Raw genomic sequence first — 20,196 nt, 5'->3', positions numbered from 1 at the left:
GGTGTTTTTAACCAATTGGTTTTCCTGTGTGACCTTTTTACTCATTGTTTTAGTTTGCAGATGACTGCAAGCTAGGAGCAGTCACTGTATCCCCAAAAGACTTGGCCATCCTGCAGGAAGGTTTGTCCCACATAAATAACTGGAGCCAAAGTCATGGCCTGAAACTAAATGCCAGAAAATGCATTATGGTATCCTTTGAAAAAAATCATCCATCCCAGGAACATACAGTTATGTAAAATCTTACCGTAACAGTAGATGTCCTCCTCTTCACTGTTGCAGTATTCTTTACCAAAGGGATTTCCTCCCAAGAGTAGCCCAATGTCCAGCCAGTATACCAAAGCCTTGAGAATCTACAGATGTAGTATATCACACAAATGCGCCCTGCTTAAGGTGTAGGGCAAAAAGCTGACGTGCATACCTCAGAACTGAAAAGCTCCAAGAGAACAACAGTCCATGGAATTAGGAGGAACATGCACATCCAGAAGGAGAAAAAATTAAAAGAACAGAGCAGAAGGGGGAGGAGGGTGGGAGCAAATACTGCAACAGTGAAGAAAAAGACATCTACTGTTATGGTAAGATTTTACACAACTGCAGTATGTCCTTCCATATCACTACTGCAGTATTCTTTACCAAAGGGAAAAGTATAAAAACTCAAGAGGAAACCTGGGAGGAAGAAGGCCCAAAATAACCCTCAAGAAACCCACACAGGATAGCTCTGGCAAAGCCAGCACTTGCTCTGGAAACTAACATCCAACTTGCAATGCCTACTGAAGGTATGGACACACGTCCAAGTAGCAGCCTCAAGGGTGGAACTGGTATCCAATCCTTAAAAAAAGCACCAGAGGAAGCCACAGCCCTGGTAGAATGAGCCTTTACAGAGGCAGAAAGGCTTTTTTGATTGAAAAGAGTAACAAAAAGAAATGGCCTTAGAGATCTTTGAGGGAATGGTTTACTTAGAAACAGCCAAACCTAGAGATCTGGGAGGAAAGGAAACAAAGTTGCTCAGACTTGCAAATGGTCTTAATCTTACCCAAATAATATCTGTGCTATCTGAGCATATCCAAGGCATGAAGAACCTTCTCACTAGCACACTATGTAGAAGGAAAAAAGGAGGGCAAATTAACAGACTGATTAAAGAGACAATTCATTAACCACCTTGGGCATAAAAGACGGATTTAGTACAGACACCCAGTCCCTATGAAAAAAAAAACAAAAAAGGAGGAACTGCCATAAGTCTGTAGTTCAGATACTCTTAGCTGAAGTAAGGGCTAAAAGATCAGTCTTCCATGTACAATGTTGTAAGGAAGCTGAAGATGCAGGTTCAAAAACAGCCTGGGTCAATTTTTTAAGTACAAAATTGAGATCCCTGGAAGATGGAATAGGCTTCCTGGGAGGCTTGATACAAGGGATAATGGCAGAAATAGCAGACAGGTGAGCTTTAACAGAAAAATATGCCAACCAAGCATGGAGTAATTCACACAAATAAGAGAGAAGCAGAGGGATCTCTACAGAAAGAGGATCCGGGTTACAAGCAAGGCCAATCTCTTCCATCTGGACAAGAAGTATTTCCTTGCCTCCTGCAAGACCCCAAGCATGTCCTGAGAGAAAGGTGCCTAAAAGGGATCAAAACCCTATCACCCACAATGCCAGCTGAAGAGTGGAAAAGTGAAGATGGATCACAGACCCCTTGTCTTGTGCGAGCAGGTCCAACCTCTGACATAACTTGTGGTGACTGCCCCTGGGTTGGTGAAAAAAGGGGAATCAATGCTGTCTGGCCCAAAAGGGTGTCACCAACAAGGTTTAGGGGGCAGCAGTCCTGTTCTATCTTGAGGAAGACACTTGGAATCAGAAGGGGAGGGAAGGCGTAGAATAACATCCCCTTCCAAGAAAAAGACAGGGTTGTCCACCTTCGAAGCCAGAAGACCTGGAATTCTGGTGCAAAAAAGAGGAAGTTGTCTGTTCAAAGGGGAGGCAAAAAGATCTACCTGAGGAGTACCACACTGATGGGCAATGCCCAGAAACACAACTCTGTGAAGCATCCATTTCTGAGCCTGTGGTTTGGACCTGCGCAGAGAGTTTGCCATGATATTTTGCTCTGAAATATATACAACCTGAAGAGTCACTCAATACTGGACAGCTAGATCCCAAACTTGAACAGCTAACCTGCAAAGAAGGCAGGACCATGTCCCCCCTTGCTTGATATACCACATCACTGTTGTACCGTCTGTGAAGATTTTGAGAGGCCCTGGAAGAAAGACGGAACGAAAGGTCTGAAGAGCAAAGAGAAGAGCTGTCATCTCCTTGACCTTGATGTGGTCCTAACTCTGATAAGGAGGCCAGAGACAAAGAGCCCCTCCACCCCATGTCTGAGGCATCTGAAAAAAGTTCTCAAAAGGGGACTGGGGGCTGAAAAGGAAGATCTGGGTTGAGAGACAGCTGATGAATCCACCACTGAAGCTCAAGTTTGAGGCACAGAAGAAGGGAAACTAGAAAATCTAGTGGACGATAGTGTTGGAACATAGTGACTTTAGGAACCACTGTAGTTTTCTCAAATGAAGTCTGGATAGAGGTAGCATAGGAATGGTGGGGGGCATGAATCCTAGAACCCTGATGAATTCCCTGGCTGTAACTGAAACCAGAGGAAGAACTGGTTAAAAAAGGTGATTACAAAAACAGCATTGGGAAGAGGCAGGGAAGCCAGCACAGGAATGGTCTAGAGCCTGCAACCGAGAAACGCATGATCCCGAAAAGGAACCAGGACTGATTTCTGGAAGCTTTTTGTAAACCCCAGGCTTTGTAAGAGACAAACAAGTATACTGGAAGTACTGAAGCAAGACCTTGGGCAAGGAAGCCTGAATGAGCAGATTGTCCAGATAAGGAAATATCTGAATCCCTCTCATCCTGCAAAAGGCAATAAGAGCGAGGGATTTGGTGAATACTCTTGGGGCAGTAAAAAGGACAAAGGGCAGAGCAGAGAACTGAAAATGCAAGGAAGAGACAGAGAAAAACTTCCTAAAAGGGGGTGAATTAGGATGTGAAGTTAAGCATCCTCAAGGTCCAAGAACACCAATAAAGCCTGGGGAAGAAGAGGAAACAGGGTTTGAAGAGATAGCAAGGTGTTGAGCTGAGAAAGATCCAGAATGGGTTTCCAGTTGCATTCTTTTCTGGGAACCAGAAATATTCTGGAATAAAATCCCTTCCCCACCTGAGAAGGGGGCACAGTTTGAATGATGCCTTGTACCAAAAGGCCTTGAAGCAGTTCTGGGAAGAGAGAAAGCTCTTCCTGAGGAGGCTGAGGGATGCCCAGAAAAGGAGGAAGGGATTTCCATACCATGAAGTATCCCAGACTGATGACGGATAGAACCAAAGGGACAGGGAAAGATGAAGGGATAAGGGAACCAGACTCAAGAAAAGGGGAAGCAAACAGACAGATAGAACTAGACCCGTTTTGAAAAGGAGGCTTCTGAGAAGTAGGAATCTGAGTAAATTTAGCAGGAAAAACCCTAGAACCCTTCTTACCTTTGAAAGGAGGGCAAGGCTGTCTGCGAACAATGGCAGATTTAGAGAGATAACTCCTCTGGAACTTAGAAAAAGGAGACAAAAAATGTGATTCAATTTCTGCAAAGCATTACTTTTAACCTGAAGAGACTTAAAAAGCTCAGCAGTAGCAGCAGAACCAAACAGGTTTTTACTGTCAAGAGGCGCATCCAACAATTTAGCTTTAAAATCATGAGGCAGAGACTGGAGACGTAGTCAAGAATAACGTCTCATAATCGAACCAAAGGCAGCAGCCCTAGAGAGGCATCAGCTGCATCACAACTACATTAGAGTGGCGAGCTACCCGAGAAGTAGAACCCAGCAAAGAGAGGGTCAAGGCCTACCATTCAGAATCATGGAGGCCTGAGATAGCCAGGGAAGCCTGAGAAAGAAGGGCTAAAACATACCCGTTCATATGGGTCTGGTAATTAATAGCCCGGAAGGCTAAAGTGGCAGCAGTACATAGCTTTTTGCCTAGCCGTTCCATAGCTCTACTGTCCCTACTGCCCTTATCTGAAGCAAGACGTTTGGTAGAATGCAAAAGTTTAGAGGGTTTGTCAGAACAGCCAGACACCACAGAAAGGCCAGCAAAAGGACATCTGTAAAGGAACACTTATCAAGTACCTTGCAAAATCTACCACATTTCTTAGGGGCTGGAGGTTGAGAATCCAGGTCCCCAGAGGCTGCTGAAAAGCTATCTAGAAGGGCAGCCTAAACAGGAGGTACAGCCAAGAGCATATGGGACTCCATCTGAAAGAGCTCATACTACCCCCCCCCTTTTGAATGTCAGAAATCTGAGAACAGTCTCATTTAAAGTACTCCATTTTACAAGTAGTAGTAATCTCAAAGCAAAATTCTTGGCTAATAGAATCCTCCTCCTCAGAGCCATAATCCAAGGAAGAAGGGAACTGAGAAGAATATTCCAAAGCCTCTTCTCCAGAATCCAAATCCTCTTCAAAGGAGTCCTGTTCTCTGGTCCTCTTGAGTGGGTAGATGACCAAGGACCTTAAATGAACAATCCCTGGGTAATCCTACAATTCATGCTGAGGATCTTTAGCAGCAGGGGAAAGCATGCTTGTTTTTTTTTTTTTTTTTTTTTGCTTTTTCTTTTGAGGGACGTCACCCTAAATACCCTAGGAGGTTCAGACCCTTGTCTACACTCAACCAACATAGTAGGAATTTTTTCCTGCACAAGTATCTGTGGTATCCCCCTCTGTCCCTCAGAGATAATCAGTCAAGGTTCCCCCTCAACATCCAGAGCAGATGTTTGCAGAGCCTCCAAGGATGTGTAAGAAGTCGGATCCATGCCGGCCTCCAATAGGGTCATGGCAGAGGAATCAGACGCAACAACAGGGCAATCCTCTGGGCTTTCACCAGTTTTGAGAAAGACATCTAGGGGAGGTGGGATAGGAGCTGAATCAGTCCTGAGTTTCTTGGCCCTTTTCTTGGCAGGCGGCTGACCATTAGAAAGGGAAGATTCTGCCACAGCATCCTGCGCCAACAACTTAATGCATTGGTTCTCCAGGCAAATACACAAGGAAGAGAGACGACTATGTAAGATCTTAGGGACAAATGCTTGGCAGGTAGAACACTGCATATAGCTGTGAGAGGCACTCAAACAGATGAGACACTGCTCATGACAATCCTTATGGGGAATCTGCCTCCCACATTGACATTTTCCCTTTCTGGATGACACGTAAATTCACAAGAATCAAAGAGAGAAAAAGATAAGAACAAACCCCAACATGGCACTCATCTGAGACACTGCTTGGTAACCAGCACAGAAGAAGCAGTGGTCAGACAGACTATCAGTGACGGAGTTCGGACCGATGACAAAAATTCTGGGGTATGCATGTCCGTACATCACCTTTATGCTCTACGTCTTCAACAGGAAGCATATGCTTAACATACAATGTCTATAATATCATAAGGCTTTGGTATACTGGCCCTTGACAGGGAATCCCTTTGGTAAAGAATACTACAACAGTGATATGGAAGGACATCTACCACAATGACAGTTCGGGATTTGGGAACTTGTGTGGACAGTGACCTAACTTTTGACCAACATGCGTCTACTGTTGTAAGGAAGTCCTTCTATATTGCACAGTTTACAAAGTGATTGCGTCTAGATATAGGGATGTCATTATCTCCTTTAATCATGCCCTCATTGTGCCATTTATTGAATATAATGCCCCATTTGGCATATTATCTTTCTAAACACATGCAACTGGAATGCCCACAAAGGTATCCTACTAAAAGGATACAAGTCCTAAACAACATGTTCTACATGGACCAACTCAAAGCCCCAATCATTATACTCCGTATCCTACAAATGGCTATGAGGTGACCAGTGTCTAGCACACAAGCCATCCTTAGACCTATTATTGATGGATTTACTGCACATCAACAAGTCAAATGGCATCAGAAACACACTGTCTGGGCATCTAAACTTCTTCTGCAACATCAACAGAATGGTTTGGAGGAAAAGGTATATCTTGCAGAGGATACTGCTGCTGTGGAGAAAACTTACCCCAGGATTGCCCCCTGTACTACTAATGGACAGAAGCAGGTCCTAAATTCTTTATCCCATGTACAGGCCCCCTCAAATTACTTATGGCATAATCCCAGTTAGTCTCACTAGGATTAATGTAGATTATCGACCAAGGGATGGGTAAGGCCAACTGATAACCAAATGGGATAAGCAAAAAAGGGAAATTATCTAGGCTTAAATTGGCCCGCAAAGGCAGTCAGGCTAGTACTTACCTATGAACCTATAACACCCTATGCTGACACGGGGAAACTTTTTCAAATTATCTTGACAGTGCAAAAAGAAAATACTTAATACACTGTAGATGCTTTGAGTAAATTAATTGTTGCAGTTCTCATATTTGAGATTCCTGCCTGCACATAGCCAGACTGACTGGCCCAACTTACAGAACTTTATCTTCACTCCGTTTCAGCTGAGGTCCTTCCACCAAGTTACAAGGAAATAGAAGGTATAAAAGGGAGTGGGACATGGTAAGAAAGATGTAACAGAATGACTGAGGTGCCACCCCAACCCATATGGCAAAGGAAAAGTGAGCAGAAAAGGGAGTTAGGTAAGCTGGAAAGCAACATTTAAACTACTTGAACATCTATATTCACACTAAGCTCTTAACAGAACTGTACTACGGTCATCATAGTATTCACTGTTGCCGTCCTCAATTTTGGGAAAAGTCTCAAAGCACAGGTTAGACAGGGGAGTTAAAAGAGTAAAGAAATAAGACCCCATATAGGACAGCCAATGTGAATCCTGCCACAGGTCTGGAGACTACCCACAAAACTGTAAAGTCCATTAAAGGCATGTACAGAAGTCCAGGCAGCTGCTTCATGTCTAGCCTGCATGGTGGCTCCCTTAAGAAGATTGTTGTGGCTCTAGTGTAACAGTCCTTGATGTGCCATGAAATAATTTTACAATGTGCTGAACAACAAAAGCAAATGCATTAAGCAACTAAAGGCTTCTTTGTTTACTGGTATTCCCCCCTTTTCCTTCTGCAAATGAGACAACTCATAAGACTTTCTGAATTCTTTTGTCCCATGTAAATCAAATCTCAACTGTCTTTCCATCAAGGAAATTAAGGATCCTTTCATCTCTGTTCTAAAGGTTTGGGGGAAAAAAAACGGGTAAATGAATGGCTTAAGGGACAGCTCAGAAACTATCCAAGGAATGTGAGAAGGGTTACTATAAAGGGGTATGCTGTCCTAATGAAGTATTACAAGCCTTTTTTTGTTTGACTTTTATTTGTACTTTAAGGCCTGGATTTCAGAAATTCTCATATGGAATAACCACCAAAAACAATGTCTTACAAGCAAATAGTTGAAGCAGCTCAATCAAACGGGATTAGAACTAAATGCTATGAAGCACAGTTAAGATCGCAAGGTACAGCAATCTCTCTTCTTGAGACTAACATGGAGTGCACCCTTTAGAAATTGTTTAACAGAATGCCTAGAGTTGGAGAGTGGATCTAAGGATACAAGGCTAAAATGGCAGAAGCACTTTATAATATGTACAAGCTAAGCCAGTTTTGTAAAGGACAGACAGATATTCCAGAGTCATAGCCACTTCTGCCATTATGGAGATGAAATAACTAATATGCTAGTAAATGATGTGGATCACTTGATATGGCAAGAACTGAGGAAGGTGCCCATTAACAATGGCATTAAAAAATGCCTTATGCACCAATGGAGGTTCCATGGCATTCCAACATGGAAATACAGTAAGCCTCAAAGAATAGGCTGCTGTTTAAAACTTTGACTATGTAGATGGGACAAATCCTAACGTTACGCTTTATTGTTAAAATGACCCACTCAATGAAGATTAAACACTTAGCTGACAAATTAACAAGCCCCTACAACATATTTAAATATTTTTTCTCCAAAAGACTACATGCTTCATTCTGAACAACTACCACTATTACTCTACAAGTTTTCAAATGCTCTGTTGCAACATGAAGATATTCTAGAATGTTAAGTTGCTTTAAGGGACAAAAAGCAAAATAATGAAAAGAAAACAAAAACTTACCGTGTCCGACTGTGCAGGGTTCAGCATTGTGCTAGGCGCGCTTATAAGACTCAACAGCTGAGCATTCCGCCACTGGTCAGCTGAAAGATTTCTTCGTGGATAAACCATGTGTAAAGAAATCAGTGCATCAGACAAGGACTGTGAAATAAAAATATTATGTCAGAACTCCTGAAAAACTGTCAAGAGTTTAAAGCATTATAATTTGCCAGATTTCACTTAATGAATATATGCAGTTTAGTGTTTACTAAAAATTAAGGGATTTTTTTATCTTTACAAAAATACAAATGCATACATAAAATATGAATTGTACTCCAATGTCAATGACATTTATAACACAATACATTAAAACACCTTTACAAGTACCAGTTACCATGACAAGACGAGCGTTTCAGATGTTAGGAATACAACACAGCTGCTTGACCTGTTCCTCCATCAAAATGACAAAATCTGTATTGTACTAGTTACTTGAAGATAGCGTGTACAAATGTTCTACCAAAGAACTGTCTTAAGAGACCATTATTCACCTATGGTCATTATCTCTCTAAGATCAAGATTTTTCTACCTTGACAAGTAAGCTTAAATCACCCAGCAGCCAGACAAATGGATCAAGAGATCTGTAATCATGCACATACCTATATTTTCATGAAAATGCACCTACACCTAGGAATACTTTTTTAAAAAGCACCTACATTATCCATGTATACATACAGTGGATATAAAAAGAGTACACACCCCAGTTAAAATGCCAGGTTTTTGTGATATAAAAAATGAGACCACAATAAATCATTTCAAAACTTTTCCCACCTTTAATGTAACCTATAACCTGTACAATTCAATTGAAAAACAAACAAATCTATTAGGGGAAAAAAACATAAAAAAATAACAAACGTACAAGACTTTCTGAATTCTTTTGTCCCATGTAAATCAAATCTCAACTGTCTTTCCATCAAGGAAATTAAGGATCCTTTCATCTCTGTTCTACAGGTTTGGGAAAAAAACGGGTAAATGAATGGCTTGATTAAGGGACAGCTCAGAAACTAACCAATAAGCTGGTTGCATAAGTGTGCACACCCTTAAACTAACACTTTTTGAAGCACCTTTTGATTTATTACAGCATTCAGTCTTCTTGGGTACACACTTGCCATCAATTAGAGAGACTCTAATTAACCCCAAATAAAGTTCAGCTGTCCTAGTAGGATTTTCCTGACATTTACTCAGTTGCTTGCTACAGCAAAAGCCATTGTTCGCAGAGAGCTTACAAAGCATCAAAGAGATCTCATTGCTGAAAGGTATCTGTTAGCAGAAGGGTACAAAAACAATTTCCACAGCATTGGATATACCATGGAACACAGTGAAGACAGTCATCAAAAATGGAGAAAATATGGGACAACAGTGACGTTGCAAAGAACTGGACGTCCCTCCAAAACTGATGAAAAAATTAGAAGAAAACTTGTCATGGAGGCTGCCAGGAGACCAACAGTAACACTAAAGGAGCTGCAGAAATTTCTGAAGTACTGGTTGTGTACCACATTTGACAACAATCTCCTGTATTCGCCACGTTTGGCCTATGGGGTAGGGTTGCAAGATGGAAGTCTTTTCTTACACAGAAAAACATCCAGGCCTGGCTAAAATTTGCAAAACAATACATCAAGTCTCCCAAAAGCATGTGGGAAAATGTGTTAGCTGAGGAGACCAAGGTTGAACGTTTTGGCCACAATTCAAAAAGGTACGTTTGGCATAAAAACATTTTGCATCACCAAAAGAACACCATCCCCACGGTGAAGCATGGTGGTGGCAGTATCATGTTTTGGGGTTGCTTTTCTTCAGCTGGAACTGGGGCTTTAGTCAAGGTGCAGGGAATTATGAACAGTTCCAAATACCAGTCACTTTTGGCCCAAAACCTTCAGGCATCTGCTAGAAAGCTAAAGATGAAGAGGAAATTCACCTTTCAACATGCCAATAACCCCAAGCATACATCCAAATCAACAAAAGAATGTCTTCACCAGAAGAAAATTAAAGTTCTGGAATGGTCCAGCCAGAGCAGAGACCTAAATCCAATAGCAAATCTGTGTGGTAACCTGTAGATGGCTGTGCACAAGAAATGCCCTCGCAATCTGACAGATTTGGAGCGCTTTTGCAAGGAAGAGTGGACAAATATTGCCAAGTCAAGATGTGCCAATGCTGATAGATTCCTACCCAAGAAGACAGAATGCTGTAATTAAATCGAAAGGTGCTTCAAAAGTATTAGTTTAAGGGTGTGCACACTTATGCAACCAGCTAATCATACGTTTTTTATTTTTTTATATTTTTCCCCCCAACAGATTTGTTTGTTTTTCAATTGAATTGTACAATTTATAGGTTGCATTAAAGTCTTTCGGCTTTTCTTGGTTAGGGGTCGTAACAGCAGAACTCCAGTCTGCTAATGACTGGCAGTGGATTTTTACAGTGCCAAGTTGTCAGCCAGATGCCCAATCTTCTAAGAAGGCACACCCATTCACCCACGCACCTACCTGCATGTCTTCAGATGTTACTTGACCCCAGGGAGGACATGCAGAGTCCACACAGAAGGCACTCCAGCCAAGAATCGAATGGGAGAACCTCTTGTTGTGAGACGACAATGCTAACCGCTGTACCATCATGGCCCAAAGTTTTGAAATGATTTATTCTGGTCTTATTTTTTTTATATTAAAAAAAACTGGCATTTTAACAGGGGTGTGTACACTTTTTATATCCACTGTATGTGGATATACAAAATGCAAAAGTCTGCACTAATATATTTAGTGTTCATGCCATATAAAGTAACTGCAGCATTGGGGTTCATAGGAGATTAATAGGCTTACAGCTTAAGGGCCCTTACAAGCCTCGCCAATTTTATTAAAAATATGGCCCCAAAGGGCAAGAGGATGGCATGGATTTGTGCCTATGTATTGAGTATCTTACAGACTTGCCCTTGCACATAACAGACAAAGGCACTACCCCAGGTGTGAATTAGTGATTCCCCATTTATTGATCCAAACTGCATTTGAAGAGGACCATTGAAGGGCTCTGCTTAATGTGATTAGGAAGTCTGATCCAAAGGAGGTCTGTGAGACATGTACCCTCTCTCCAGCATGTTTTGTTTGAGTCACTGCCTAAGTTTAGATCTCTAGATTGGGTGAGCCTCATGCTATCTGACTTGCAGATGTGTAGAGAAGTACTGATTTAAGCTATTTAAGAGGCAACCTGGGACATTTTCTGGCCCCACTTAAGCCAGGTTTTTAGCTATAAAAAGCAGAGTGCCAACCTGTTCTTTGGTGATAACTGGGGGTGGAGTGATGGAGATTATTTCTTGGGGAGAACTGGGGGTGATGGGGAGGTGAAATCTGAGCTGAATTTGTCAACCAGTAGATTTGCTACGTCTTCCAGCTGAGTATAGGTAGTGCCATCTACAACTAATTCTGCACATTGTTGGGAGATTCCCTTAAGACTGCAGACATATCTGAAAAATGCGTTACTGTTATCCTTAGCTTTGGAGGCTATTTTTACCTAAGTTTGCATTCAGAAACTTGCTAAATTCAATGATTCACTTCTTTAGACTAATGAGGACATGCTGTTCAGCTGCACTCATTCCCTCTTACTTCTCAACAGGATTTTTTTCTTTTGTTGTACAACCTATTAATATCAGGGGTGTACCAGGGTGGCTTGTTTTTGTGGTTTGACCCAGGTTTATTTCAAGTCTGGCACTGTCGTTTCTATGCAGTTGTTTATATGGTCATATAGGGCTTTTGTGTATGCCTCTGTATATGTTCCTGTGTCTGGATTTGGGGGATTCCTCGGTAGGGTAACAGAGAGGGGAGGCAGGAGGAGAAGGGCTGACTAGGGTCTACTCCTTTAATTTTTCTGGCTCACCAAGTGATCTCAGGTTTTCTTTGTGTGCACTGTTTTCTAAGTCTTCCATTTTTGAAATAGCTCTAAGAACTCTCATATTCATTTTTATCATCTGATCTTAATTTCTACTTAAAACTTCTATTCCTTCCAGCCTTTTATCATGTAGCTTTACATATTCCTCCAGTATCACACTTATTTTAAACACCTCCAAGTAAATTGCTCTAGCCAGCCAGAGCTTTTTCTTCTTTTACAGGTTTATAGGCAAGTACTAGGCCAGTTGCCCTTGCAGGCCATTTTAAGCCTAACCAATTTCCCTTTCTGATGTCAAATTAACATCACATTTGGTTAGAGACTGGCCTTACCCAACCCATGAACAATAATTATATATTACTCCTAATGAGATTAACTGGCAGCATACCATACATAATTTGAGGGGACACATGCATGGGATAAATCATTTAGGAGCTGCCTCCGCACATTAGATGTATAGGGGGAAGCCCTGAAGAAAATGTTGCGTTTCCCACCCATAAAACCAAGATGGGCTTGAACATGGACAGAAATTAACTTTTTTTTTTTTTTTTTTTAATGTGGATGGGGAAAGGTGTTCCAGAGCAGCAGTATCCACTACAACATATACCTGTCCCTCCAAACCATTCTGTTGACACTGCAAAAACGGTTTAGATCCCTAGACTGACTACTTCTGATGCTACCTGACATGATATGCAGTAAATCCATCACTAATGGGTTGGAGGATGCCTTGTATACCAGACACAGATCACCACTTAACAGTCTGGAGGATACACAGTACAGTGACAAAGCTCTGAGTCGGCCCATGTAGGGCATTCTGTTTAGGCTTTGTATCCTCTTAGTATGGTATCTCTGTGGAAGTTCCAGTTGTTGCATAGGTCTGGACAGATGCATGCTAAAGAGGGCATTATATTCAAAGACTGGCATAATGAGGACTGAGTAGAGGGGGGAATGACATCCTGAGATCTAGGCACAATCCCTTTGTTTAAAAGCTGTGCAACACAGAAGGGCTTTCTTACAACAATGGACACATGTTGGCCAAAATTTAGGTCACAATCCACGTAACTTTTTTCCTGGTTGATCTTCTCTTACATTTTCCACATTTCTTCTCTGCTTGCATCTACTTAAAGTAATTACTAGCCAGTAACCAAATTTTATCCAAATTGGTTAATTTCTACTTTTTTTTTTTTTTTTTTTTTAAACAATTTCTCAGTTTTCACACTGGGAGAGCTTGAATCAATATATTACTCAGTCATCAGCCATCATGGAAGTTTGATATCTAGTTAGCCTTGTCTTTTAAATGACACAAGAGTGCCCATGGGTAGATGAATATTTGTGTTTGGCAATTAAGAGCCCTGAAGGACAGGGTGACAGAGATGTAAACCACCTTTCTAAAGTAGATTGTGATTTTACTTTTCTTGTCATTGGAAGGGTCCTTGTTTGGAGTACACGCCTGCTAGGATCCACAGTCATCACGGCTGGATTTAAAAAAGTACAACTTTAACTACTTGCAAGAATCTGTAACCATATAAAAATCCTCTGGTTTCATGGGGAAGGGATTTGGGTATCTGGCTCTAAAGATGATCTACAAAATGTATCACTCAAGGCTTGTATCACAGGAAACACTTCAGAGGGTTTGGCTCAGGTAAGAGTTTGGTCATTTTAGAATTCCTCAGATTCCCTTCTGAAATGATCCTTCATTCTGTTGAGGGCATTATCAAATGAAAAATTATCTGGTGGAGAGGGAGAGAATAAGGTGCCTTCAGGGTTTTATTCATTACTGATGGAGGAAAACATCCAGTCTAAATAGCCCAGTTTAACTACCTGAGTCAGACGAATACGATTCATCAGGTTAGACACTAACACAGACGCCTGTTTTGAAGATGGCTACAGATTCTTAACTGTACAAAATTCTGACTCATTAAGTCCTTGGAGGAAGCCTTTGAAACAGAAAGGGATGAAGGCTCACCCAACTCATGCGGAGAAAAGATGGCAGACATCCACTGTCTGGAAACCTCAAGCCTGGACTTGGAAGTGGTTGACTACATGTGAATGCCAATGACCTCAGTCCTAGAATCAGAGATGCCCTTGTGTACCAACACTGAGGAGATATCACAATATCCTGCCAAAATCAAAACACAGAAATCAGAACAAGACACTCTCACAAGGAGATATCAGGACAGACTAACAACGAAGTGCTTTAACTGCTGTCGTCCAAATGTCAATGGTAAAGGACTCTGAACAATCCATAGGCAGACCCCACTTAATGTATCAGATGCCTTCAAACCTATGGAGCAGACTGGCTTTCAATGGAAGATGCATCTCTGATCTGACTCTGATGCTTTTACTAGACTTATGGAACCAGCTCTCAAGCTCCTCCCTTTACCCATAATGCCCCACCAACCTAGCATACCTCAGATCGTGTTTGCTGCCGCAACACGAATATATACATAACATATTATTATGAAAAGGTAAGATAAAAACGGAAATAAAAGCTGGAGCCCAAACAGGGAACAGGTGGGTTTCCCAATAGGATATCTCTTGGGTCTCTCTAGGAAGAGAAGGAAAAAGGTTTGGTGGGTGGGAAGTTGAGGAGTAATGAAAATGGACAATACAGATGCATTATTATGGGGAGTACATACCTTTTGTATCTGATGTTGTCATTTTCATTCATTCCTAAACTAATGGGACAGAGTCCCCAACTAGATGAACCTTGGACGGTCCTCATGGAAGGATATTCCGGAGTATAGAAAAACCGAATGCTGTCCTATTTTTGGACAGCATGCTCTTGACCAAAAAGTAGTTATGGACCTTGTGTAATGTGCTTTAAGTGGCTTAGGTTAGAAACAGACCTCTTTTTTAATAAACAAAGGTTATACAAATCAGTCAACCATTTAGTCAGGGTCACTTTAGACACTGCCTTAGCCATTTTGGTCTTGGATACAAATAATTTGTTAGTTTTCCTGAAATCCTGGGTTCTGTGCAGACAAAATCTAAGCTGCCAGTATATATCCAAAAGGTGCAGCATGCATTCACCTTTGTTTGAGAATTTTGAAACGAACACAGATATATTGACCTGACTTATGCTGCATTCAGAAGCCACCTAGGTAAAAAGATGGGTTCATGCATAATGAAACCCTATCCTTGTGGAAGGTCAAGTATGGAAATCTTGCGGAAAAGACTTGTATTTCAGATACTCATCTAACAGAAGTGACAGCAACCAGAAAAACTGTTTTCCAGGATAAGAACTTAAGGTTACTCTTTGCCAAAGGTTCAAATGGAGCTTGGGTAAGACCTTGTAATAGAATAGTTAAATCCCAGGGGGGGTGGGGGTTGAGTCTAATTGGTGACCTGGGTAAATAGGTACCCTTTAAGGAAGGCCTTGCACAACTTTGAAGAAGCCAGAAAGGAATGATCGTCACCCGAACCTGATAAATACCTGCAATTGACCTTTAACAGTAAAATAACTCACCCCATTATGAAAAATGGGAGCCAGAAAATCGAGAATCACTGACACTGAGGCAGAGAAGGGGTCCAGGTCTTCCTGAAGTGCTCAAACTGAAACTTTTTTCCATTTACTTTTGTAAATTTTTAGTAGAAACTTCTGAGAGGATAAAAGAATATGTTGGGCTGAGAAGGGAAGCCTGGATTGTCTAGCCATAACTGGAACAAGCATGCAGTCAACCTGGGACTGCTGATATCCAGGTCTTTCATCCCTACTGGGTGAGACAGAAGGTCTGGACTGGAGTCCGGTATCAAAGGTGGACAAAGAAAAGCCAAAGGAAGGAGAACTTAACTTGACGAGGCCAAAAAGGTGCAATGAATATGACCGTGCTCTTCAACTGTGATGTTATCTGTAGAAATTTCAGGATTAGAGGTAACAGAGGGCAAGCATAAAAAAGATCAAAGGGCCAATCATGAACTAGAGCATCTCCTGGTGACTCCCCCTGTGGAGGGACCAAGGCGAAGAACCTGTTGCACTTGTTGAAGGGAGAAGCAAAAAGATCTCAGCCTGGTTGGCCCCATCGATGAAATTTCCTTTCCACTATTCTTCGACTGACAGACCACTCACGAGGCATAAAAATGGATCTGCTTAGCTCATCTCCAAGCATGTTGGTTTCCCCCAGTATACACACTGCCATAGGAAAATAACCAGAAGAGTTTGACAACTGTCTCTCACCCTCACTGCCTTTTGACACAATGGGCAAGATATGCTTAGACCCACCCCCACTCCCATTCCATCCCACCTGTTTGTTGATATACCAGCCTCTTGACATGTGTGTCTGTATCGTAATCATTATAAAGCTTGCAACACTAACAGGACTGCTCATTTCCAGGACATCAATGTGCAGATTGGCCTCTTCCTGGGACCACATACCATGGACTGTCCTTCCCAAGAAATACCACCCTCCCAATCTGGGAGGCACCCAAAGTGACTGTGGCTACAGGCTGTGGGAGAGCAAAGGGATGGCCTTGACAAACTTTTTCTTAATGATTCCACCAAAGAAGATATTCCTTGCAAACTCTGGAGAGGTCAAGGGATGCTGAAGAATAGACCATTACACTGAAAGAATCCATTGCAGGAACTGTATATGAAAACTGGCTAACAGGACTGCAGTTACTGCTGGTGCCAATGATCCTAAGTCTTGTAACACTAGCCTTGCTGGAGCATAAGACTGGGAGATCACTTTCGTGATCTGTAGTCTGAGGTTCTGAACTCTTGTATCTGGTTGATCATGTCAAGATAAGCACCTATGAACTCCAGAGTCTGCACAGGTGTAAGTTGTGATGTCGTGTAGTTGACGGTGATGATATAACTGGAGCAAATAATCCCTAGCCTGTATAAGTAGATGCCTGGATAGGAGGGTCAGAAGGCAGTCATCCAGGTATGGAAACACACAACAGAATCCCAGCAGTCTCAGGTGAGTCACTACCTCCGCGAAACATTTACTGAACACCCTGGAGGCTGCAAGTGAGGATAAAGGGCAGTGATATGAACTGGTAATGACTGGCTCCCAGCCAGAAGTGCAGTGCGATACGACAATACATATCCACCTGTTTGTTTTGATATGATAGTACATACTCTGAAGATTTACCAAGCACATCCAGCCATCCTTTTCACAGTAGAGGCAAAATGGAATGAACCACGACCATCTGGAACTTTGAATATTTTACATATCAATTTAGTTTGCTGACATCCAAAATTGGTCTCAAGTCCCCTTTTTTTGTCTTGAATAAGTTATGGAGCCTTGCTGGTCTGGGGGGAAATTTCTGAATGACTCTTTTGCCTAGCAGCTTTACTATTTCTAAGGTTGCTGCTTCCCTCTGATTGGGTGGTACATTGGGGATCTTTTTTTTTGCTTTCGTTAGAGGAATTTGGGAAAATGGTATGAAATGACCTCTGGATATGATAGTCTGCACCAAAGTGTCATTTGTGATGGATATCCAGGCTTCTGGGTGCAAAGATAAGCACCCCTGACAGCCGCCAGAATACAGCAGTCGGGCAAGAGTGCTGGTAGGGTTTATCAAAGTATCCCTGAAGTCCTGGCTCTGCAGAACACAACTTCCGGAAGGGCGGTGTATTCCATTAGAGTACCCCCTCTGCCCCAGGAAGAACCATCTCCTCATGAGTCCTGGAAAGGTCTTTGGGACTTGCAAAACCACATCTTTTTACCATCTCACTGATTCTGTGAGTAGGACCTCTGAGGGGTAGAAAAACAGATCCTGACAGCAAAGTCTTTCCATCTTGATCACTTCTGTAGAGTGTCTCCTTAACTTTGGGAACCGAATATTGATGATCCATCAAAAGGAGCACTGATGAACTAAGACTTGAAGTGCTCTGCAAAATCACACAGGCACATCCAAACATGCTGACTATAAAGCTGAAACTGTAGCCCCAGAAGTACCCTCGGCTGCATGCGAGATCATTCGCATGGATGTGCTGGAAACATACTGAAGGTTGGCCAGTTGTAAAGAAACTGTCTTCTGGTCCTCCACAGACATGGACCTGAAAGAGACTTGGAAAGTCTCCTTGATTAAATCTTTTTGTAACCTGGTGAAGTGTGTCAAATAATTTAGAGATCAAACAGTAAGTGTCACCAAGGCATAAATGTGCTTGCCAAATCTGTACAAGGCTTTGAAGTCCCTACTGGGGGGATGGAGAGATGAGCTCTGTTCTGCAAGCTCCCTGCTAGTGGCTGCTGCCACTACCATAGCATCTAATGGGACTCCCTTGCTCCAGTGGACCCAATCTTTGGAATGAGCTAAAAACATTATCTGGCCTTTTAGGTATGGGTTCTGTAGTATATGGCTCCTTCCATGCTTGGCTTGAAATAAGGTAAGATGTAGCTGAGTGAGCCCTGAAAGCCTCCAGAAACATGGACTCTTCCTGGGAAGGGGTTTTGGAAGACCATCCACCTCTCTGCTTAAGTTGTTCACCTGATGTTTCCTTTGGAGAGATCCTGGGAGATCTGGGGTACCCTTCCTCTTCAATGAATTCCAGTCTTTGGTGACAGATTCCTGAGGGGGAATCTGTCTCTTTTTGCATGTCCTTTTCTTAGGTTAGATTAGGTTAGTACTAAGCTAACTGCCCTTGTGAGCCATTTTAAGCCTAGGCAATTATCCCTTGTGAGACTCAAACCCTGCACCTTGTGTTTGTAAGGCAAACACCTTAACCATTAGGCCACCCTCCCAACCCTATGTTAGGGACCTCATCAGTGGGATAGTCTGTTTAAGTATCAGAAGTGGATGGGGAGTCCTGAATGAAGACTATCTGAAGGCTAGTACTGGGTGGCTGCCCCAGTGGAATAGACATGAGAGGCTCAGAGCTTAAATTCAATGGAAGAAGGATTGGATCTGAACAGGGTAAGGATGTCCTCTCTCTGTGTATAGAGACAGCCCTCTCAATCATTTCAAAGTCGAAGTTCAGGAGAAACAAAAGCCATTTGCAACCAGCACACTGAAGCTACCTGCACCAAACTCTGAATCCCCATAGACCCCTGCCTTGAGGTGGGAGTCTGAGCCACGCCATCTCTAATACTAAGGCAGTGAGAGGCAAGGACAGCTCTAACAGCTATGGAGTTGATCCCAACCCCCCCCCCTCAGAACTGCTGCCAATGCTTTGGCTCTGACAGTCATCCAGCTTCAAAGACAGCAGAGCTGTGTGACTCAGGAACATGGTCAGACTGGAAAAAAGGCATGTCTTTAGACCCAACAAAGACATTCAAATATGTCTGGTTTGAGGGCTCCAAAACAACCAGTCAGATTAGAGAACGAGATATAGCACGAGGCTGAGAAATGGGCAGGCTCATGGGTCTGACAGGAGATGGAGGTAAAGCCAAATTACCCCATCTGGACCTGAGCTTTGAGAAACTTAATCATTCTATCCACCTCTGCTTCAGATAAACTCCAGGAGGACATAAGGGACAAACTAGTGAAAGATGGTCTGGAGGGTTTCCTCAGTGTCTCTCGCAAAAAAGACAAATGGAGCCAAGAAGATATTGGCTCCAGCGAGAAACGTGGAAATTGGATCCAAACAGATTTGATGCTTGGAGGAATTGGATCCAGGTTCTTAGAAACTTTAATCGGAGTTTCATGAATTGGCGCCTGCTGAGAATGATCAGGGGACCATTTCCTGGACTAATTTTCTTTTGGGGCAGTGTCAACTCCCTTTGGAGCCAAGTCATGTCTCCCTTTATCAGTTTTTTTTTGGAGCGTGTTTGAGCCCCAGATGATAAAGAATGATAAGAAGAAAGTAGTAAGACCTTTAACACTAATTTGTTTCTCCTGTCAGTCAACGCACTGGAGTTGAATGCTGAACCAACGGAGTAGTCAGCTTCAAGATGGGCAGGATAAAAACAAAAAACACATTCTTTTTTATATTTTTTTATTTGGTTTTAAAACAATAAATCAATTACACAACAAATAACCACTTGCATAGGTCCACAGCTGATCAATACATCAAAGTTACATCAACAATTAATATCTTCAAGCAAGACAAACTTTAAGCAAAGATTTATATGAATGTGTAATATTAGAAGCTCTTATCTTTATAACATATAATTAACTACTGCAAACAATTTTTGACATACTAATAAATTCAACAATACAGGGGGTAACTTTACTTTTCCAATTTTTAGTAATTACTTTTGTGGCTATAGCAAGAACTGACCAAACAGGTGGCACTTGAGTTTTTAGAACTATCT

The 20,196-nt window shown here is 42.1% G+C and overlaps 1 protein-coding gene across 4 annotated transcripts in view; it reads right to left on the bottom strand.

The window, feature by feature from the left end:
* NCKAP1 (NCK associated protein 1) overlaps positions 1 to 20,196 on the bottom strand; it is a gene marked incomplete in the record, with an annotated part of 2,707,503 nt that overhangs the window by 1,924,747 nt on the left and 762,560 nt on the right. For all 4 annotated transcript variants that reach the window (XM_044075245.1, XM_044075246.1, XM_044075247.1 and 1 more), the window contains 1 exon segment: positions 8,099 to 8,236. In XM_044075245.1, coding sequence (XP_043931180.1) covers positions 8,099 to 8,236 — 138 coding nt within the window.

This window comes from Protopterus annectens, chromosome 6.part0, assembly GCF_019279795.1.
Source record: "Protopterus annectens isolate FY-2018-M chromosome 6.part0, PAN1.0, whole genome shotgun sequence".
NCBI lineage: Eukaryota > Metazoa > Chordata > Ceratodontiformes > Protopteridae > Protopterus > Protopterus annectens.
The sequence above is the reverse complement of the archived record's forward strand: the minus strand, read 5'-3'. Positions and strand labels throughout refer to the sequence as shown.